The 21,297-nt window shown below is 37.6% G+C and overlaps 1 protein-coding gene and 1 long non-coding RNA gene across 5 annotated transcripts in view; one reads left to right on the plus strand and one right to left on the minus strand.

Annotated features, from left to right (window-relative positions):
- The first annotated feature begins 3,058 nt into the window (after positions 1-3,058).
- On the plus strand, positions 3,059-8,198 carry LOC141497665 (uncharacterized). Of its 3 annotated transcripts, none has more exons than XR_012471399.1 (4): positions 3,059-3,133; positions 6,434-6,578; positions 7,764-7,855; positions 8,036-8,198. It is a non-coding gene; the product is annotated as an uncharacterized LOC141497665 (long non-coding RNA). The 3 variants fall into 3 exon arrangements; XR_012471408.1 differs by lacking the exon at positions 3,059-3,133 and adding an exon at positions 3,646-3,755; XR_012471402.1 differs by lacking the exon at positions 3,059-3,133 and adding an exon at positions 4,663-4,864.
- CYB5B (cytochrome b5 type B) overlaps positions 6,926-21,297 on the minus strand; it is a 47,931-nt gene continuing 33,559 nt past the window's right edge. Inside the window, exons 2-5 of one of the 2 annotated variants that reach the window (XM_074200412.1) lie at positions 18,559-18,687; positions 18,140-18,166; positions 8,781-8,803; positions 6,926-8,143 (exon numbers count right to left, since the gene is read on the minus strand). In XM_074200412.1, coding sequence (XP_074056513.1) covers positions 8,053-8,143; positions 8,781-8,803; positions 18,140-18,166; positions 18,559-18,687 — 270 coding nt within the window. In that variant the 3' untranslated portion in view covers positions 6,926-8,052. The other variant, XM_074200417.1, reaches the window with a different exon arrangement.

The following is a 21,297-nucleotide window of genomic DNA, read 5'->3' on the forward strand; positions in this document are numbered from 1 at the left end:
AGAAGGGGAAAAAATAAAACAGCACAGATCTCGAAAGGCAACCCTTCCCTTTCTTTTCTAGGAGTTAGAGCCTAATGCTCTTAGGGTTCTTAGGATCATAGATTTTTGAGGTGTAAGGGTCATTTAGTTCAACTACTTTTTTTGATATTTTATTTTTCCAATTATATGTTATGAAAGTTTTTCAACATTAATTCACTTACAAGATTTTTCTTCCACCTTCCCTTCCCACTCCCCTCCCCTAAGTCATGAATAGTCTAATGAATATTGTACATTTATTCCACCACTTTGCAGATGAAGTAACTGAGATCCCAAAATTGAGTGGTAGGACCAAGGTCAGTAAGTATTTATATGTAAGTTTGTAAATCCTGGGCTAAGTGCTGAGGATACAAAACGAAGCAAAAGACAATCCCTGTCCTCATGGAATTCAGTCAAATGTGGGGGGAAGGGGGCAACATGCAAAAAAAACTATGTATCTACAAGCTTTATACAGGATAGTTAATAATGTAGCAGAGCATCAACCCTGGCAGTCAGGATTGGAGTTCAAAACGAACCACCTGATACTTACTAGCTGTGTGACCTTGGGCAATTCCTAAAAAAAAAAAATTGTTAAATTCCAGTTGGGACTCGAAGGAAACCAAGAATTGAAGGACAGCATTCCAGGGTTGGGGAAATCAGAGAAAAAGCCTGAATCTGAGAGATGCCTCATTCATGAAATAGAATACAAGGAAGAACGCAAAGACTGGAAGGGGAACAGGTTATGAAGGGGCATGAATGTAAAAAAGATTCTATTTGATCCAAGAGGTAAATAAATGCCCCCAGGTGACTGAGTGGAGGATGGATTAAAATGGGAAGTCTTGAGACAGGTAGACCTATCAGCAGTTCTTGCAAAGATAAACCTGCACCAGGGGCCAAGCCTAGTGTTCAATAGGTAGAACTGACCAACACAGGATTTGAATTCAAGTCTTCTAAATTCAGATGAAAAGTTCTTTGCATTAAATCACAATGCCTTTTTGCTTCATCTAAAGCAAAGGCAGAGAATGTCTGGCCTGGGCCAATCATTGAGTCCTGGTGCTGATGCAGCAACTGCACGTGGAACTCGAAATTCAATAAATCTAGTTTTTTAGGGATGCATTATATGTTTGACCAAATAAAGCAGGCTATTTTTTAAGCTGATAAGTTCTTATGGTCTGCAACTGATGTTACAAATATCCAAATGGCTCATGGCAGAAAAAAGGTTCCCCACCCAATCCAGAGGAAGTAACTTCTTCACCAAATTATAGCCTATTGCATTACCTCAGGTTTTGCCTACTTAATCTAAGTCTTCTCTATGACACCAAAGTCAGTGGGTTCATGATTCTCTCATCGTACCAGTCCTTCCTCTATATAGATCCTCCATTCAATTTTTTTTTTTTTTTTAGGATTTTTGAGGTTGGATTTGAACTCAGCTACTCCTGACTTCAGGGCCGGTGCTCTATCCACTGCGCCACCTAGCTACCCCCCATTGAATTACTTTAAAAAAATTTTGTTATTATTTAAGGCAATGGGGTTAAGTGACTTGCTCGAGGTCACACAGCTAGACAATCATTAAGTGTCTGAGGCCAGAATTGAACTCAGGTCCTCCTGACTCCAGGGCACATGCTCTATCTTAACTGTCCCCCTTCCACTGAATTACAATGTTATTGCTATTTAATAATCAAAGCAAACTTTTTCTTATGCTATTCAATCGGGTACATTTTAGGTAGTCAAAGTACAGAAGAAAAGTAGGAAGATTCCAGGAAGGAACTAAAATTCTAAAAGAAAATTGACTACAGAAATGCCGAATTCTAAGCATCTGGCTCCTTTCTTTCCATTTCCATGTGTTTCTAATGTTAACATAGGCGAGTTTGAGTCACAAAGATTAGAACCAAAAACACAAGAACAATAGGAAGCTGCTTTGAGACTGGCACCATTGGCCTGAAAATGTCATTTATTATTCTAGTTCACAAATAACATTTGTCATTTGATATGTTGAGCTGCTTTTCCAATGACCTTATCTTTTCACACTATGTCCATTTCCAAAGTTGGAAGTGATACTCATTAAGTTTAAGTCCAAAACTTGCCACCCCCATTGAGATTTCCACATGATTTTTAGAAGCTATTACCCTAGAACAAGATGAGTAAAGGGAGATTTACCCTTTAAAAATGATTTCATTAGTCTCTTAACAATTCTCTAATAATGTCCCAGTCAGTGACATTAAATTTTATAGAGTATATGATAAATCCCAAGGTGAGCAAAAATTTTAATTCAAGGACTCCCAAGCAAATCAAATCTTAATTTATTGTTAGAAAGCTCCCTAATCTTTTTTCCTCCCCATATTTTAAAACTAAAACTTTGAGAAATAACTTGATTTCTTTTAAAAAGTAATTTTATTTTTAACATTTTTAAAAAAAACTCATTTCTCCCTCCCACCTCTCCCCCACCCAGTGGGAAGGCAAGCAATGTAATCTGATAAGATTTCAAAATCAAATTGTTCAGTTTCTCAAGAGTTATTTCAGAGAATGTACTGCTACAAGTAGGGCTTTACATTGTTTTTATTCAATAAATGATATTTGAATTTGCTTTCAAAGTAGACATTGGTATCCATGAAGTTGAAGTAGTTAAAGTGATGTTGAAACAAACAGTGCATAGAGAGAATAATACCTCCTGAAGATCAGCACAACTTAGCAGGTTGGGTTTAGGCTGGCATTCCTGTTCTTTAAGTCATATTTTGTTTACTTAGCTGGTCTTATTATGGGAGCTTAGCATGCCACACTGAACACATGGTTGGATAAGCTGCTACCCTGCAAGGAAGTATCAGCAAAGGTAGAACCTAATACCTTTTGATCACTGATGTATCCAACAATGATCAGAAAATACCTGATTACCTGAAAACCAAGAGAACTCATTTTTTACAGGTTCATTTAGTGCCATCCTGATTTTTCACATGAGGAAACTGAGGCCTGAAGAGCTGGCATTTGCATCCAATTGCTCTAACTCCAAATTCAGATTTCATTTTCATTCTAGAACTCATTCCATCACCCTTAGCAATGAAAACAGAACGTGGCAGCCTCAGAGCCAGCCTTTCACTCTTTCTGCCAATACTAGGTGATATAGGTAAGTCAGACATTTTGTGAACTAAGTGCAGGGCTTGGGGGGGGGGGGGGCGGATGGATTCACATTTCACCTTTCAAAGTGGGTGACCACAGGCAAATCAATGAACCTTTCTTGGCTTCAGTTTTTTTCATTGACAAATTGGAGACAATAATATACCTATTATCTACCCTACCCCTCAGAGAGTGGTTTCAAAGACTGATTAGATAATGTATGTCAAGTGCTCTGAAAGCCAAGAAGTACTATATAAATGGGGCCAGTCCTTGCTGAAACAAGAGTGATACTTCTGATCAGCAAACAAAAAAATAAATTTCAAAAATGTTAGTTTTTTAAAAAATGAAGCTTTTTTTCAGTTACAAAAATAGAGAAGTAAACTGGGCAGGCGTTGCCCAGTTTTACCAATGAGGAAAAGAAAGCTCAGTGGTATTAGGGGAGTCGGTGGCAGAACCTGGAATGGAGCCCAGGTATTATCAGACTAAGGTTTGTGTTCTTTCCACTTTACAAAGCTGAGATTCAATGGAAGAAAAGGTCCTAGGATTCACATGATGGGGGGAAAAAAATCCCTGCTTTAATGAGCCTAACAAGTAGTTTCACAAGATTCTCATCTCAGTATTAAAAAGTCAAAGTAAGTTAAAGTACACTAGTTTCCTTATTTTGATTTTATAATTATTATACCTTTAACATCGAAAGTGAAATTTCCCCCAAAGCATCTTGCATGGTGGTCTTTATAGAGAATATACTATTACCTCATAATGTATTCACTTTTTTTTTTCCAAGGCAAATGGAGTTAAGTGGCTTGCCCAAGGCCACACGCCAGGTAATTAAGTGTCTGAGGCCGGATTTGAACCCAGGTACTCCTGAATCCAGGGCCAGTGCTCTATCCACTGTGCCACCTAGCCGCCCCTAATGTATTCACTTTAAAGTGGTCTTTTAAGACCAATTTCCACATTTGGTTTACACTAATATTGTCCAAAAGTCTTTGAGGTTTCCTTCATCTTTATTGTGCCTGCCCATTAAGAAAAGCATTTGCTTCAGGCTGTGAGCAAACAGAAATCCTTCAAACTAACAGTTTCAAATCAGAAGAGTCACATTAACCGGAAATTTTAGCAAGGACACATGATTATATTCACAGGACTCAAACCATCTCCTTCCAAAACACTCGAGAATAAAAAAAAAATCTAACAGAGTTTAAGGTTTAAAGAATTGTCACCAAGAAAAAAGGAAACTTATATGTGTTTCCACTCTAACAATTGCTGTCTGTACATCCCATTAGAAACAAAAATCTTGCACATAATATTCTGAAATGAAAAAGGTTAATATTACTGAGTGCCACACTCTAGAGTGTTACTAAACACTCCATTACTGAATACATACTGTTAGTTCCGTATGTATGCTGTGAAGAAAAGTAATTTCAATTATCCTAGCCTTTTCCTAATTTTCCCCCAATTGGGCAAATTTAAGACATGTGTGCTGAAAACAAAGTTGCTAGTTAAGGAAGGAATAAGGTGCCAAGCCCAGAACATGGCAGGTAATTGGAGAAACATTTCTAGGCTGTATCACCCCCACACATTCCAGCCGTGGCTCTTGTAGAGGAGTTAAAGACAGCCAAATTCTACTGCACTCTCCAGTGGTTCTGTCATGTTGGGCAACTACAAAGGAAGACAGTTCGACAGATCAAATTCTTGTTGGGACAAGTCTGGATCGACTACTTCTTGCCCTAGGAGGGTAGAACAGGTATTAATTTTCTGCCTATGTCATCTCCATTTCCTAAAATGGAATTTAAGCTAGATAGGCATCACCTCAGATTTTAAGCATGAGGTGCAGTGCAGTAATGACATACTTGGCCTATAAAGTATTTTTCATTACTCCACAACTGAATAGGAATATTCCCAAGTGAACAGGAACTCAACAATGCTCTTATTTCACAATACTTACTTTTATGACTATTCTAAAGGAAAGAACTCCAAAGTTGAAATTAGAAGTTCCAACAGATTTTGCTTCTAGTGAAGCTATTTCCCCTGAGAAATACAATACTAACTTTGTTTCTACCACCTCCCTCTCTGGACAAGTAGAGAGAAGTCACTGAAACCAATTCCTCCAGGGGTAGGATGAGGGAATTCTAGGGAGCTGGCACAGACTCGCCAACTGGCACAGCAATGGTGTCTATTCTTGGTGGCACCAACTCCCCCCACCTCTTTCCTAGATTTGTTCCCTAGACATTCCACTTCTGCCTCAGTGTAGCCAGTGCACAAGAACTGATCTTCAAGAATAAACAAGAAAATACCCCAGAGGCCAGTGCCAATGAGGACTGGGAGCCAAGGGGGAGTTATTTCACAGATACCTTACACCAGCTTTTCAGCCTATCCAATGATGCTGAAATGGATGAGTTGTCCAGCTTTTATTTATAGCAGAAATGGAGCTAACTGGGTCTTCTTGTTGCTCAAATGTATGGGAAAGATGCTAGTATACAACTGGTGCTATTGGCTCTCCTGCCAGAGAGATGCCTAGAACATAGGTTTCTCTGATATAATATGCAAATGTACACAAGAACAGTTTTAATAATACAACTACAGACATAATATGAGTCTTGCAATCTAACTCCAAAAAGGAACTCAAAGTTTGGGTCAGTTTTAATGTGTGGTAGGGACGAGACCAAAGAATTTTCATCTGGCTCAGGAGAACAATTCCAGATGTAAACAGGAAAAGATATCCAGTACAAAATAGAAAAACATATTATTGTTTTACCCTAAAAATATCAAAACACCGTTTTTACATGAGCATAGTTTTACAAAATTCCTTACAACCCAGCTGGTTTACGTTCAACTTTGAATTTTGCCAATGTACTTCTCTAATATACCTGGGTTCTCTTCTAGCTTCATTTTACTTTGAACACTTCCTTGCCCAACCCAGTATCCTCTCCTTATCCCCTCCCCATCCCAAAAAAGACCTCACCCCACCCCCAAAGTATTTCCCTACATTTTAAAATAAACTAATTTATCCTCATTGTTTCCAATCACTTTACTCAACTAATGTTCCTTTACAAAGAGCAATTTAAAAGATTTTTCTCAACCATATATTCACAGCTTAAAAGTGGGGGGTTTGCAATACATGCCAATATATTTTCCAAATGAAGGGCTGCATCATACATATCCAAAAATCCCTAAAATTTCCTCCAGAAACTTTTTTAGGTATCCAGCGTGCTGTAACCATATGTGCATGTAAAAGTTTATACTTTTTAATGAATTCTGTATTCTCATCTGCTCAATCAGAAGCGAGACCTTGGTTGAACTTTTTCTTAACTAGATTGCATGGGCAGACACAGGTTTGCTGAGCAGTTTCCTGTCTCGGATCCCTGGCAGAGCAAAGGAAGAGGGGAGGAGGAAATGGGCAGAGCTGCTGGTGCTTCCCTGCTGGATGAGGCCCTGTAACTATGTTCAGAAACAGTCAGGTAATTCTCAAAGGACAGGTGGGAATCATCAACAAGAGTTCCTTAATGGGAGTCTGTCAGTGTAATAGGTGCTCACAACGGGAAAGGAGGGGGCAGCTAGTTGGTGCAGTGGATAGAGCACTGGCCCTGGAGTCAGGAGGACCTGAGTTCAAATTTGACCTCAGACACTAATAACCTAGTTGTGTGACCCTGGTTAAGTCACTTAACCCCACTGCTTTGCAAAAAAAAAAAATTAAAAAAAAAGGGGGAAAAGAAGAAGGTCCAGAGGGTACAACAGTCTGCTCCTAGCAAGAACTGCCAACAGGTAAAAACACCCACAGCAAAAAAAAAAAAAAAAAAAAAAAAACCAGGATGTATCTTTTATTCTAGTACAATCCAAGAAGAATAGTTACAAATACCTGGGAGCCACCGACGTGAAAGACAGAAGCATAAATTCAAACATATTCTCTTCTTATTTACCCCACCTGAAAATACCAGATTTTCAAACCAATTATTTCCCATCCCAAATCTAACGGATACATTTGGAGTAAGTCTCTTAATCAGGATCCCTCCAAAATCTACTAAATGAAACAAATACCCTGAGAAAGCTCCCAGTCTAACATTTTTAAATAGATCAAAAGGGAAATAAGTACCAAGCTATAGGACTGGTTACTGTTTCCTCCTCAAAACATGTCCCAGAGTATTAACTCAGATGCTTTTTCATCCGAACCTTCTATCATTCCTTCACACCTCCTCTCCAGCTGTCCTTCAAGGCTCCTATGAAAACTCATCAAACAATTCCTCTAATCCACAAAAAAAGAGACGAAGGGTCACTCTTGTGGGAAAAGGGGATACATTATTCTTTAAAATGATAAATTTAGAAAATTGTTCTAGGTAACAGTAGCTATGCACTTCTATTTAAGATAAATAACAAAATTAATGGAATTAGACTGTAATTTTTAAAAATTGGTATTTGCTTAAAAGTAGCTATCAAGATAGAAAGAAAAAAAATAAACATTCCCTCATCCTGAAAACCAGGTATTTTGTTGACCTTCTTTTGAGAATGCCTACTCTAAGTTCAAAGTGCCAGAGGCAGACATTTTTATTGAAAGACACTGTAAACAGTATTTTTTCTGTAAAAGTACAGAATTGTTTTACATATACACATTCAAATGACGTTCTTCACTTTCCTGAACTGGCTAACAGGAAATTGTAGAATGAAGAGTTATTTACAAAAACTTCAGGAAGAAAAGAGGAGTCAGAGAATGGAATGCTCAACGATTATGATGTCTCTGGGGGTAAGTAAGGCATTGCAACTGTAGCATGAGGCATGCTCTCCCAGTTCCAAGGTGGATGGTTGGTTATCAAGGGGGGGGGGGTGTAATAAAATTGGCAGGTTATGGGGGGTGGGGGGAAGAGATCCAGTAGTCCGATTAGAGCCAGACCACAAATTTTCTCTCTCTTTGTTCACTTTCCAGGTTGCAATGAGACTGGCTCAGGATAATCTGCTCTCTGCCATATAAAATCGATACATCACAGCTAAGAGGACGGCACCCATGATAGGGATAATCCAATTTGACCAGCAGCTAGAGAAACAAAACAAAATAAAAATGCAATCAAGTTATACACCTTTATCTGAAACGTTTTGCACAATCAATACCTTTAATGCTAGGCAAAAAACTGGGAAATACTAGAAGCTAAATAACACGATGGTAGTAATAATTAATATTTGAAACTGCCATAGTGTACAGCTAAATTTAGTAATAAAGATTTCTACAGAAGGACTTTCTCCAACAAGTTCAACAAGTTATATAAATCTAAATAACACAAGATACTGCATGGACTTTTCTATATAAGTTTCAAAACTAGAATGAAAGTTCTTGAATGAATAGTTCTTTTTAATACAGCTCAAGATCATAAGAATCATGCAGATCTGGATGGCCATGAGATTACTAGTAAGGCTGAATAACTAGAAAGTGTTTAAAAGTAGGGTCAACAGATTTAATGTGACATGGGGGCAATACTAACTTTATGTATATATGGCAGAAAAGAAATCAAAAGAGTATGACAGACAAACTAAATTTGTCAACCCTGGTAGCCAAGATTTTCAAAGCTGTAACCTCCACATTATAGAAAGTATATACTTATTATCACTATAGATGGCCCACTCTATTAAGACTTGACTTGTAAAATACAAGTAGTTTTGCCAAAGTAATACTGTACCTTTTGAACACTGAACTTGAATTCTGCAGATGTGAACAAAAATAACAAAAGAAAGGAAATATGGTTAGCGCAGCTTATTTAAAACTAGAAACCATATATTAATTCAAACTATATTCTAGACAAGTTCAAGAACAAGACGAAACTTCTTAGTGAGCAGGCACATAAGATGGGGAAACCTGGGGATAACAATCACAGTGAAGTGGAATTATGGTCCCATGAAGCTATTCTAGTTGTTTTTGCTGGCAGGAGCTGAGACCATCAAGAAACACCAAAATTTTAAAAATTCTTATAGTTATGCAATGCTCCTCTTCATAGGATTACTACTATTTTATGATATTTAGAGAAACCAGATTTTCTTTTTGTGCTTTTAATTGTGTACTATAACCATGACCAAAGACTGTAAGATTTGTGTAGCTACTTCAGAGGGAAATGAAGATAAACATTCAAAAACTCATTATTTTATTTAAGAACAATTCCATATCAACAATCTTAAATTCAAAAATATCACAGTTTTCAGGTGGCAGGTAGTTCCAGAAGTGAATGCTACTATAAAAAGTCTGCTTAACAACTGACAGTGAGCAATAATCCAGAAATAAGATATTTCTTCCCAAAATTAAATGGTCCCCAAATGTGGAAGTCTGTAAGTTTCTGACAACAAATTAGTGAAGACTTCCGAGCAAACATGGATAGAGCACTAGTCTTGGAGTCAGAAGGATAGGAGTTCGAATTTGGCCTCAGACATTTGCCACTTACTAGCTATGTGATGTTAGGAAAGTTACTTAACCCTGCTTGCCTCACATCCAGGATCTCCAGTTGTCCTGATTCACATCTGGTCACTGAACCCAGATGGCTCTGGAGGAGAAAATGAGGCTGGTGACTTAACACAGCCCCCCACACACACACTCAAATCTAATTCACATGCTTGTCGAGAATGAAAGACAAACATTACTTCTAAACTGTGTAGAATGAAATTTTAATCTTGCATGCCTATGACTTAGCCATGCAAATTAACTCAAGCCCTCCCCTATCATTGTAAAGAAATTGAGCTGCAAAAAAAGTAAAAATGTCCAATGGTCTATAATAACTAAGATAGCACTCAGGGTCAGTGTGCCACTGGGCACATTAAGTATTTATGGGGAATGATATGAAAATGTGTAGTGAAAACTTCATGGCCTAAACTTTGAGAACTGTTCTAAGCTAATCACCTATAATGTTGTCTTACTTTTTAAATTTCTGAACAGCATACACGTATGATTTGGCTGCATCAGAAAAAGAACAGTGGCCTTATACTCAAGCCATCTAACAGCTACATTGGGATTTTATTCTACAGATGCATATGGGTGCTTGAACAGAACAGATTTGCAAAGGGGCTATGAAACAAGATGTTTCACTAGAAATGCTGAACACTGGCCAAAAATAAAGGCATTAAAGGACAAGGTACATATTGTAACAGTGCTCAAGTCTAGAATTGTGAGGATAAAAGATAGACTATAAGAACCTTTTCAAGGATTCAAACTTTGAACATTAGCTTTTCTCCCTAATTATGATTAAAAATCCTAAGACATGGAGAATGCTGGCAATTTTTCTGCTCACCTTCAAATATGAACAATAAAAGAAGGGGTTTAGGGCTAGAAATTTGGATTACACTGTTGAATCACTTTCTAACTAAAGTTTAGAAACATATACAGTATATATATTTAAATCAAAAGTACCTCAAATTGTCATCATTTTAATCATAACATCTACCCAGAAGACAAGATACAATATTACCTAACAGATTACAGTAAGAAGGAAGGTAAAAAAATTTGCTTTCCCTTGAGGATTCTCACAGCCAAGTAAATGCTAGGCTACAGTGGCCCCACTTTTAATCAACCACAATGAAAGAGTTGTTTAAGGCTGTGCTGTTAGAAGCCAAGTCCCTCAGTCAAGCTTGGAAAAAAGCCAAGTAAGCTATTTTTAATTTTGCAAAATAAAAAAATATAAGAAATTTAGTCCTCAAATGATTCAGCTAACATCTACGTCTACCTTCAAACCCCTTCTTTCCCTTCAAATGTCATTAACACATCTGCATCATCTTTCCCAAAGTTCTGATGCTCAACCTAAAGGATTTTAAAAGAAAACTTTAGCAGTCCCTTTAATATATACTTTTGACCATGGAGGCAAATCCAGCTGTCTATGACCCAGCTCTGATTTGAATTTACACACAGGCCTTTCAAGGAGCAGAACACAGTGACTCTTATAAATCTTAGAGCTGTCTGCTCTGTGGGATATGGAGTGGAAACAGAAGTACTGGAATTTTAGGATAGAAGAGCAAACCAAATCTGAACCAGTATTTTCAATATTCAACAGACCACAACAAGGAATTCCTTTGCATGTTTCCTTATTACTCTAGATGGAATTTTGGACTTAACTATGTCCAAACTATCATAAGTATGATCAGGAGTAACAAACCCCATCATAAATTTGCTGTGATTTTTAGTAGGAGGAAAATGAGTTTCCAAATCTTAAAAGAAAATCAAGGGGCGGCTAGGTGGCGCAGTGAATAAGAGCACCGGCCTTGAGTCAGGAGTACCTGGGTTCAAATCCAACCTCAGACACTTAGTAATTACCTAGCTGTGTGGCCTTGGGCAAGCCACTTAACCCCATTGCCTTGAAAAAAATCTAAAAAAAAGAAAATCAGGTCTTTAAGTTATAGCTTCATTAGCATCTGTAAAACAATTTTTAAAACTCCAGGAAGTTAAGACATTATAGTTGCTTTTGGTGAACTGAGATTATTTCCTAATAATTGAGTGCCCCACGCACCCTTTTTGGAAAGCTGCTTCTAACAGGAGCTATATCTAACACCTTTAAAATAATCATTTAACTTCTCTTTCCTCATCTAGGTTATACTAGAGGATCTCTAAAGTCCCTACCATCTCTTAAATTCTGTTGCTTTCATGTCAAATTCAATTAATCCAATATATTTCCTTACCAATGTCAGGTCTGTGAGAATGATCTTTAGCACACTTCCCTATGGGGTATGCAGTAAAGACATTACCTTAAGATGGAATGGAAAGGCACTGCACCAACCAAGCTGTTTCCTTTCCAGTTTAAAAGCTCAGAGCCTGACCCTATTCCCTTTTAAGTGGCCCTGGGAGCTACACAGGGCTTGAAGAATTGTCCCTAGGACATCTAATCCAAGAGAGCAGCTGGGAGGATCCAGACCCAGAGACTGAATGTCCTTTGCTACATGGATACCCAAGTACCTATACTTAGAGAATGTGTATCCTTTATTATTACAAGGGTATAAAATCTAGCATCAGAATACCAGCAATCTTTAGGATATACAAAGTTACCATATATGTGGAAAGATATTTCACATATATAAAAGCCTGTACTTCCAGATAAAATAGTGAGCATCCAGGATTTCATAGGTTAAAGTAAAATGAAAAATATTGTATACAGTTATAGCAGCTTATTTCTAAGTCACAAACTGACTACTTATGAATTCAACCATTTAAAATGGAAAGCAAACTATACTAAGTCATAAGGATGATTCCAGGAAAAATAATGAACATTTGGGTTTCCCGGTTGGAAGTCTTATCTTATTAGAATAGAAAATTTCAGTTATTAGTGGTCAACTCTTCCTGAGAAGAAACTTAGAATTTATTTACTTACATTAATTTAATTTAATTTATTACATCTAAAATGTAAAAGTTTTCCCTCCTGGGGCAGCTAAGTGGCACAGTGGATAGAGTACCAGCCCTAGAGTCAGGAAGACCTGAGTTCAAATGTGGCCTTAGACACTTAATAATTACCTGTCTGACCTTGGGCAAGTCACTTAACCCCCATTGCCTTGTAAAAATAAAACAAAAAAAAGTTTATCCTCCCTAGTATATTAAAACCTTGCTTTAGCACTTTATTTTTAAAATGGCTGATCTTTTCTTGAACTTCATTGAAAAGAAATTCTAGTTCTCATTTTATCTTCTAGGTCAGGGTAGATAGGTGAAGTGGATAGAATACCAGCAATAGAGTCATGAGGACCGGAGTTCAAATTAATTCTCAGACACTTGTCTCCAAAAACAACAACAGAGAATTGTTCACCTATGTGGAGATTCAATGGTATGGACACAAGGGGGAACCAGCATTAAAGTGAGGTTGCAAACATAACATTTCTAATCTAATCAAAGTTACTCAATCTTATTGTCTAGGTAGACAGTTCTAGTGATTTTGCAAAGTAATGATGCTGATCTCTAAGAAAACCAACCTGTTTGTTACCACATTATTGCCTCAAAGGAATAAAAGCACAATTCTCCAAATAAAAGCATATTTTTCAAATATAAAAAAAGCATATTTTTAAGGGGAGGGAACCTCAAGAATTCAGTAAACTAAATAAAGAAGAAAAATATATTTTAGTACTTCAATGTTTTAGTACTTCTATGTTTTGATCCAAGTGAGTCCCAATCCCATCCCTAGCCATTGATGATCTTTTTGAGTTAAAAAAACAAAACAAAACCACAGGCCTTCATCTTCTGCCCTTCCTATTTAACACAATATCTTTGGACAGCAGACCATCACTGAAAACTTGTGTTCCTATTGCTTTTGAGGACCCAGTGTCACCTTTGGTGGAGGGGATGAAAGCCATAACAAAATTAAAGTGCTACAACATGGGGGTGATGACCAACCTTGATGGACTTGCTCATTCCATCAGTACAACAATCAGTGACAATTTGGGGCTGTCTGTGATGGAGAATACTATCTATATCCAGAGAAAGAACTGTGGAGTTTGAACAAAGACCAAGGACTATTAACCTTTAATTTAGGGGGAAAAAAATGATATCTTATTGTCTAATCTTGCTATCTCTTATACTTTATGTTTCTTCCCTAAGGATATGATTTATCTCTTATCACATTCAATTTGGATCAGTGTATACCATGGAAACAATGTAAAAGACTGGCAAATTGCCTTCTGTCGGGGGTGGGGGGTGGGGGGGAGGGAAGTAAGATTAGGGGAAAAATTGTAAAACTCAAAATAAATAAAATCTTTAAAAAGGAAAAAAAAATTAAAGTGCTGGTCCTGAAAAGGATGTTGGGTTCCACTGACCTTTGTTTGTATAGATCAACACTAAATGGTATTTTACAAACAAGTATACTACAGAGCTATCTCAAGACCTGAGATGCAGGGTACCACCTGGGTTTTTGATAGAGTTCTAAGTGTCAGAAAAAAAAAATTACAGTGTTCAACAAATGTAAGGAGGAATCTAATGACCCTAACATGATGCTTCAGCAAATAGAGGTCATTACTAGGCCAAAGGGTACCTGTTCAGCCAAGGTCTTCATAAAAATTTTGTTTACTTTTCACCTTTAATAATTTTATAGATATGATTTTTTTTAAACCCGAAAATGTAAATGGCTCCCCAAAGTTCCTTTGTTCAAGTTCCAGATAGTTCCATTTGTCTAGCAGGTCTGTCTTGTATCAAAAACAAAAATGACAAGGGAATAAAGTCATGTTCTGTGGTAAACAGAAATGAATAAAGTTCATTATCACAGGTGAAAATAACATTCAATTTGTGCACAAAAGCTGTTTGCAGAGAATTCTGTGCAAAATAAATGAGCAAGGAATAATAAAATTTTTTAAGATTCTAAGTTCTTCAACGTGGTGAGCTCCCTCCACCAACTCAACTAGCCTCTTTTATGAATTACAGTGACCAAAAAAAAAAAAAAAAGAAAGCAAACCAGCAGGAGGCCAAGCTTCTCAAGATGACCTTCTGTGACTTCCACTGGGCTGGTTGTGCACAGGTTATACCGACAAGTTTAGCCATCCAATCAGATGCCAAATCCATCAAGGGCACATTTCCAGCTTTGCAGAAGTGGCCAAAACCTGCACTCATTTGCCAGTCACAGAGCCCAAGGCAATCTCTATGGCCTTGGTGAATCTCTGACACCCACACGGCAAAGGAATGGGAAGGTTTCATGAAGTTCACCTTCTGGACCCATGAACACCTCCCCATTGTGGTGAGGCAATGAGAAAGGGCAGCCCTCCCACCTGTTGATAGACACCATAGTTCTGGCCAAACTGAACGTGGGAAGTTAATAAACACTACTGAGGAAGTCAGTTTGAAGATCAAAACCTATGGGCTTTATTTGTGCTCTTGCTCTCTTTTAACAGATAATCCTAAATTAACTATATTGGCAAATGATTGATCAGAAAAGATCTACTCCTAACTCAAAACACTAAGGTGATTTCCAAGATGAGAGTCTACTGCCCAAAGCTGCCCAGCCAAGAAAGTCCACTGCAACTGGAAGGCCACTCAGCTCGCAGACTTTTTAGTGAGAGCAAACAAGAGGCTTCTCAGTCCACTAACCCAACCTTGTCTGGAGCAGGGAAGAAAGCACTCTCAGCTGTCATGTCAGTGCAAACTAAAATCAAATGACAGCAAGCCCTCCAGGTCTGGTGTCTGTTGCCCTGGCCCTGAGGTACCTGAGTGAGTAGATCTGACTTAAGTCAGGGTAAGAAATGATCATGTACCCTGGATAGAGGATAATGAAAAAAAACATAAAGAGGAGCCTCCTAGAAAAAAAAATGGAATAGTAACTAAAGTGAGCTCTAAGTCAGATCACCAAAAAACTGGCCATAAGTCTAACCAAATAGTTGTTATTTTTACACAATTAATTTTGGTTTTCTTTTTTAAGTCCTGAAGAGAAAGGACCTAAAATAGTGGACTTTTCCATAGTCCTTTTCACATTCCACACTTACCCCACCTGCAAAAATTCTCTCCACATTAAGAGTAAAGAGAGGAGAGATGACAATAAAACCTGGTCTTCAACAAATCTAAATCTCACTTATTGACAAAAACTGAAATAATCCTTATATCCAAGAGGGCAAAAATTCTCAAAGTATACTTTGGGAGAGCTTTCCCTATCCTCAGGGAAATCTCCTTTAAAAAAAAAAAAAGATGTGATGAAAAGAAGAAATTTTACCATTTTCTCTTGATTAGTTCAGACAAGCCAGAAAAGTCACCAGAAACGATAGTTTCCTCTAGCAAAAAATAGCAGATACTGGATGTATTGTCTAATAACTTGAGAGAATATTCTTTCTAAGGGGGTTGAGGAACTGAACTCTGGGAGGTGATAGGCTCTGAATGAAAGATTGAGAATTAGAAAGGACCTTTGCTGAGGTGCACAGAGATCACATGACTCACTCTGTATTGCACCACTAGTGTCTGAGGCAGGACTTGAACACAGGCCTTGCTGACTCCAAATCCAATGTTCACTCCAATGTTTACAAAGTATCTGAAAAGCCCATGAGTCCTAAACTAAAAGGAAACAAGATGATCTAGCATGTATATCACTCTGAGAGGAAATATGTAATCTACACAATCATTTTCTCTGTAATTGAGAATCTTTTGAACACAGTGGATATGAGCAAAAACTCAAGTCTCAGTAACTGTATCTTTGGACATTAGTAAAACCTAACAAACTGCTAAAATGAATCTTATTATGTAATTTAGTTATTTGGTTAACTGTCAACTGGAAGAATTTCTGTTTTTGAAATAGAGAGTTATCTAGTGTTCTATAATTAATATTCTATGAGTATAGCAGATTATGTTTTGTCTGCAGGAGATAGTCTAGGTTTAGAAATCAAACCTTAAAGTGTTATGTAAATGTCAGTTGTTATTACTTCTGTAAATCCTATAAAAGGAGCAAGGCTAGAGTCAAAGTTTCTCAGGACACTTTGAAATAAATCTCTTTAGCTTGAACATGCAGGACCCTTACTGCAAATGAGACTTTGCTCTCTTATCCTCAAGGAATATTTCCTTCAGTTTCCAACTGAAAACAAAACCCTTTTCCATTACTAGCACCTGCTGAGTATTATTAAGTCACAGCAGTCATCCTCAGCTGGTCCCCTCAATGTCCATCAAGTTTCTGATTATACCCACAAAGAGGACCTTAATTCCAAATACTATCTTCTTCCTAGTCTTCAAGGTATTAGAAAGAAATTATATTCACATGGAAAAAGGTGCAAGAGATAAGGCTTTCTCTGTTTCAGAGTTGTGAATCTATTTTAGGGTTATAAACAAAGATTCACCTAATGAGGGAGAAGCCAGAACGAATCCTCTGACCTGCTATTGCTTTCTGGACAAGTCTGATAAAATGTGTGGGAATATTTGGAGTCACTCAATTCAACTTTATTGACAAGAGTTCAGGAGCACAGAACACAGATGGAGGGGACAGCAGTCCAGCTCATGGGTCAATACTGCTTAAGTTAGACACAAATGAAAAATGAAATCTGAAAATGATTTGAGAGATTAGCAAAGTGAGTGGGCACAGATATTATGAGGTAAGTGAGGAATCAGTTCTTGTGTCTAGGGCAACACTAATCATGGCATCAAACCTTCCCAGAAGGCTCAATGGGGACAGGAACACATTGATTTTATGATATGCTTATTATATTACCTATAAAGGTGAGGTTAGAAAAGCAGGCAGAACTGGGTAGATGATGATCAGATAAGAAAGATTTGTCCTGAAGTCTGAGAAAGTTCTTTCTCTTTCTGTCTTGGGCAAGGTAATGGGGGAAGCACCTTTTGGCACCCCTTGGAACTAACTGATGACTGATTCCACCCTTCCTGCTAAATCAGAGTAAACTGATGAGGGAACCCATTCTCGAGCAAAGTCGTATCCACAGTTTTATTTGGTAGGAGAAGACTAAAGAGTGGAAAGGTCATCTCCAAGTCAATTCATCCCACAACTTTTTACAATGGAAAATTAGGAGATTATATGTATGCATCATATGTTTGTGTTTTGAAAAGAAAAGGAGATGGATGGAAAAATAAAAAACTAATGCTCCAAGTCTTTCCTCCACTTAAAAATACCCTCTGAGAATGGAGCAAGACTTTCTTTTAGATTTTTGCAAGGCAACGGGGTTAAATGGCTTGCCCAAGGCCACACAGCTAGGTAATTATTGTGTCTGAGGTTGGATTTGAACTCAGGTACTCCTGACTCCAGGGCTAGTGTTCTATCCACTGTGCCACCTAGCCACCCAACTTTTTTTAATCACATCTTCATCATGTCATATCATCATTTTTTTTTTCCCCTAAGGTCAAGCCCCAAATTCATCTGCTTTATTCCCATATCCTTATTAGCTTACAAATTGAATTTTTAGGATGTTTTTCCTACTACTGAAAACTTAGCTGTCCTTTTCTCTTATGTTGGAATTTAGTTCAAATTTCTAAAAGAGAGGGGAGGGTTCTGCCCAATTTTAAAAAACCACAACAATACAATTCAAACTAAAAGCAGACACCAAACTGGTAGTTCGATTAAAGGAGTATGTTCTAACATTTTGTATTTCAGGGAGATAGAAGAAACAAATGCTTTCTTACCTCAGATTCTTCATCTTTCCGGTCACTCTGGAAGAAAGAAAAAAAAATAAATTAAAATTTAAGGAATTATCCAAATAACAAAGGAACACATACAAGCAGAGTCAGCTGCTCTAAAGAAGGGTGGCACACCTATCCAATATCACACAGGAGCCCCCCCAACCCCCCAGATCATGGCAGATGGGCCAAATCATCAACAGTAAATGGGCTTTTCATTTTATGAGGAAAAATTTACAATCTGTTCCTTTTGACTGTGAATCAACACTATCGATTATGATAATGAACATGTACCTGAGGGCAGTGAGATGAGTATATCAGGAGAAAGATACATCTGTCTATTAAGCTAAAGAAAATTATTCTCTAATCATTTATTTTGCCCTCTCTCCTACCCCATCTTGGCCTCTACCCCAAATGTCTCATACCGGGTGGACTTCCCCAATGTAGTACTGTTTGAGCATTTCCTTGGCATCGAGAGAGTGTCCTACATCTTCAAAGCTTTCAGTTGCATCCCGACCAGCTTGTTCCATCAGAACCTCTTCTCCACCTGGGTGCTAGAAGTCAAGAAAGTAAAAGAGAAATTCCCTGAATCCAAGGTTCACTAGAAGCCAAAGTAAGAGAAGAGCTCCTTTCCTCCTATCCCTTCACCTTTTTTTTTTCAGAAATGAGGCTTCTGACCACATGTTCAAGACACTTAGTTTTTTGGGATGCTAAGCTTCAATGCCATATTTTACACCCTTCTTTTATTCTCATCAAGAGACTTCCAAAATTCTCTTTATTTTCTGCCAGCACAACGGTATTGCCTGCATATCTCAAACTGTTGGTATTTCTCCTGGCTACTTTAACCTTAGTTTTTGATTCATCCAGCCTGGAATTTTGCATGACGAATGCTACAGAAGTTAAATAAGGTGACAATACACAACCTTGTCCTATTCCTTTTCTAATCATAAAGCAATCAGCTTCTTGACCCATATACGGGTTCCTCAGGAGTAAAATAAGATCTAGCACTCCCATGTCTTTTGAGGGCCTGGTACTTTCTGTTGGGATATTCACTTTAGTATATAGTCAATGAAGCAGGAATAGGTTTTTCTGGAACTCCCTTGCTTCCTCCTTAATCCAGCAAATGGTGACAATTTGATTTCTCCTTCCTCAATTTACATACTGTTGAAGTCTAGCTTATGCAATCTTTTTTTTTGTTTTTGCAAGGCAGTGGGGTTAAGTGACTTGCCCAAGGCCACACAGCTAGGTAATTATTAAGTGTCTGAGGCTGGATTTGAACTCAGGTTCTCCTGACTCCGGGGCCAATGCCCTATCCACTGCACCACCCAGCTGTCCCTAGCCTATACAATCTTAAGCATAAACTAAGGTTATATTTGGTAATCTAAATGTCCTTTGGCATTAGTTTGGGATGTAAATTGATCTTTTCCTATCCAGTGGCCAATGATGTATTTTCCAAATCTGCTGGAATTTTGAGGGCAGCATTAACAGCATCATCTTTTAGGATTTTAAATAGCTCAGCTAGAATCTCATCACCTCGATTAGCCTTACTCTTAGTATTGCTTCCCAAGACCCACTTGATTTCATTCTCTAAGATGTCTGGATTCGGTAACGACACCTTATCTCTAATTTTCTTGAAGATGTCCCTTATCTTTCCCATTCTATTCTAGTCTTCTATTTCTTTGCACTGCACATTTAGGAAAATCTTATCTCTCTTATTATTTTCTGGAATTCTGAATTCACCCGAATATATCTTTCCCTTTCGCTTCTTTCCTTGGGTATTTGTAAACTCTCATCAGAGAGCTAATTTGCTTTCTTGCTCTTTTTTCTTTGGAATATTTTTTGTTGCAGTCTCATTTACAATACTGCGAACTTCTCTTCTATAATTCTTTAGGTACTGTATCTAACAGATCAAATCACTTATGATCTATTCATCACCTTCACTTCATATTCATAAGAGATGGTCTTTAGATGCTAACTATATGGTCTAATAGTTTCCCCTACTTTCAGTTTAAGTCTAATTTGCAATAAGCAGCTCAAGATCTGCATTACAGTTAGCTTGAGAACCTGAATTAACTGATTGTATAGAGATTCTCCATGTTTGATTGCAAAATATATAATCATATTTCCATTTTAATTCTCTGTCGATGTCCATGTGCAGAGTTGCCTTTTGAGTGGTAAAAGAGTGTTTGTTATGATCAGTGAGTTATCCTGACAAACCTCTATTAGTCTCTGTCCTTCTTCATTTTATATTCCAAAGCCAAATTTGCCTGGTTCCCCGATTATCTTTCTTACTGCCCATCACCAATGATGAATGTGACACTGTCTTTGTGTTACTTTTGGAAGTTGTTTTAAGTCTTCATAGATGTGATCAACTTTGGCCTCAGTGGCTGGAGCACTTGCATTACTGTGATGTTAAATGATATGCTTTGGATTCAAAATTAGATTCAGTGATTTTTGAAATTATACTCCATTACTTCTTTTCTCACCCTTTTATGAGGACTGCACCATTTCTTCTATGGGATTCCTGCCCACAGCAGAATATATAATGAACACTTGAATTAAAACTACTCATTCCTGATCCTTTTAATTTATGGATACCCAAGATGCTTATGCTTAATCTTTCTATCTCCTGTTTGATCACATCCTGCTTGTTGGTTCACAGATATTACATGTTACAGTACATTACAATTACACCATATTGATCTTTACAACACTGGACTTTCCTTTTGTTACCAGACACATCCACAGCTGAGTCTCCTTTCAGCTTTGGTCCAGTCACTTTATTAGTACTGGAACTATCTATCCATAATTGTACTTTGCTCTTGCTCTTCCCCAGTAGTATTAGATTGAACACCATCCAACCTGAGGAGCTCATCTTCCAATGTCACCATCCTTATTATCATTTTAGACCTGTATGTGGTGTTTTCTTGGCAAACATACTGAAGTAGTTTGTCATTTCCTTCTCCAGTGGATCACCTTTTGTCATAGCTCTAGACTATAACCTGTCCATCCTGGGTAACCCTACATAACACTAGCTCATAATTTCACTGAACTATGCAAACCCCTCTACAACAAGCCAATGATGGGGTGGGAGGGAAAAGGAAGGAGAATGATTCTTTCCAGAAGTGATCAATTAATTAAAAAATCTGACAGTCTTCCCCTCA

The sequence above is a fragment of the Macrotis lagotis genome, chromosome 1, assembly GCF_037893015.1.
Source record: "Macrotis lagotis isolate mMagLag1 chromosome 1, bilby.v1.9.chrom.fasta, whole genome shotgun sequence".
Classification (NCBI taxonomy): domain Eukaryota; kingdom Metazoa; phylum Chordata; class Mammalia; order Peramelemorphia; family Peramelidae; genus Macrotis; species Macrotis lagotis.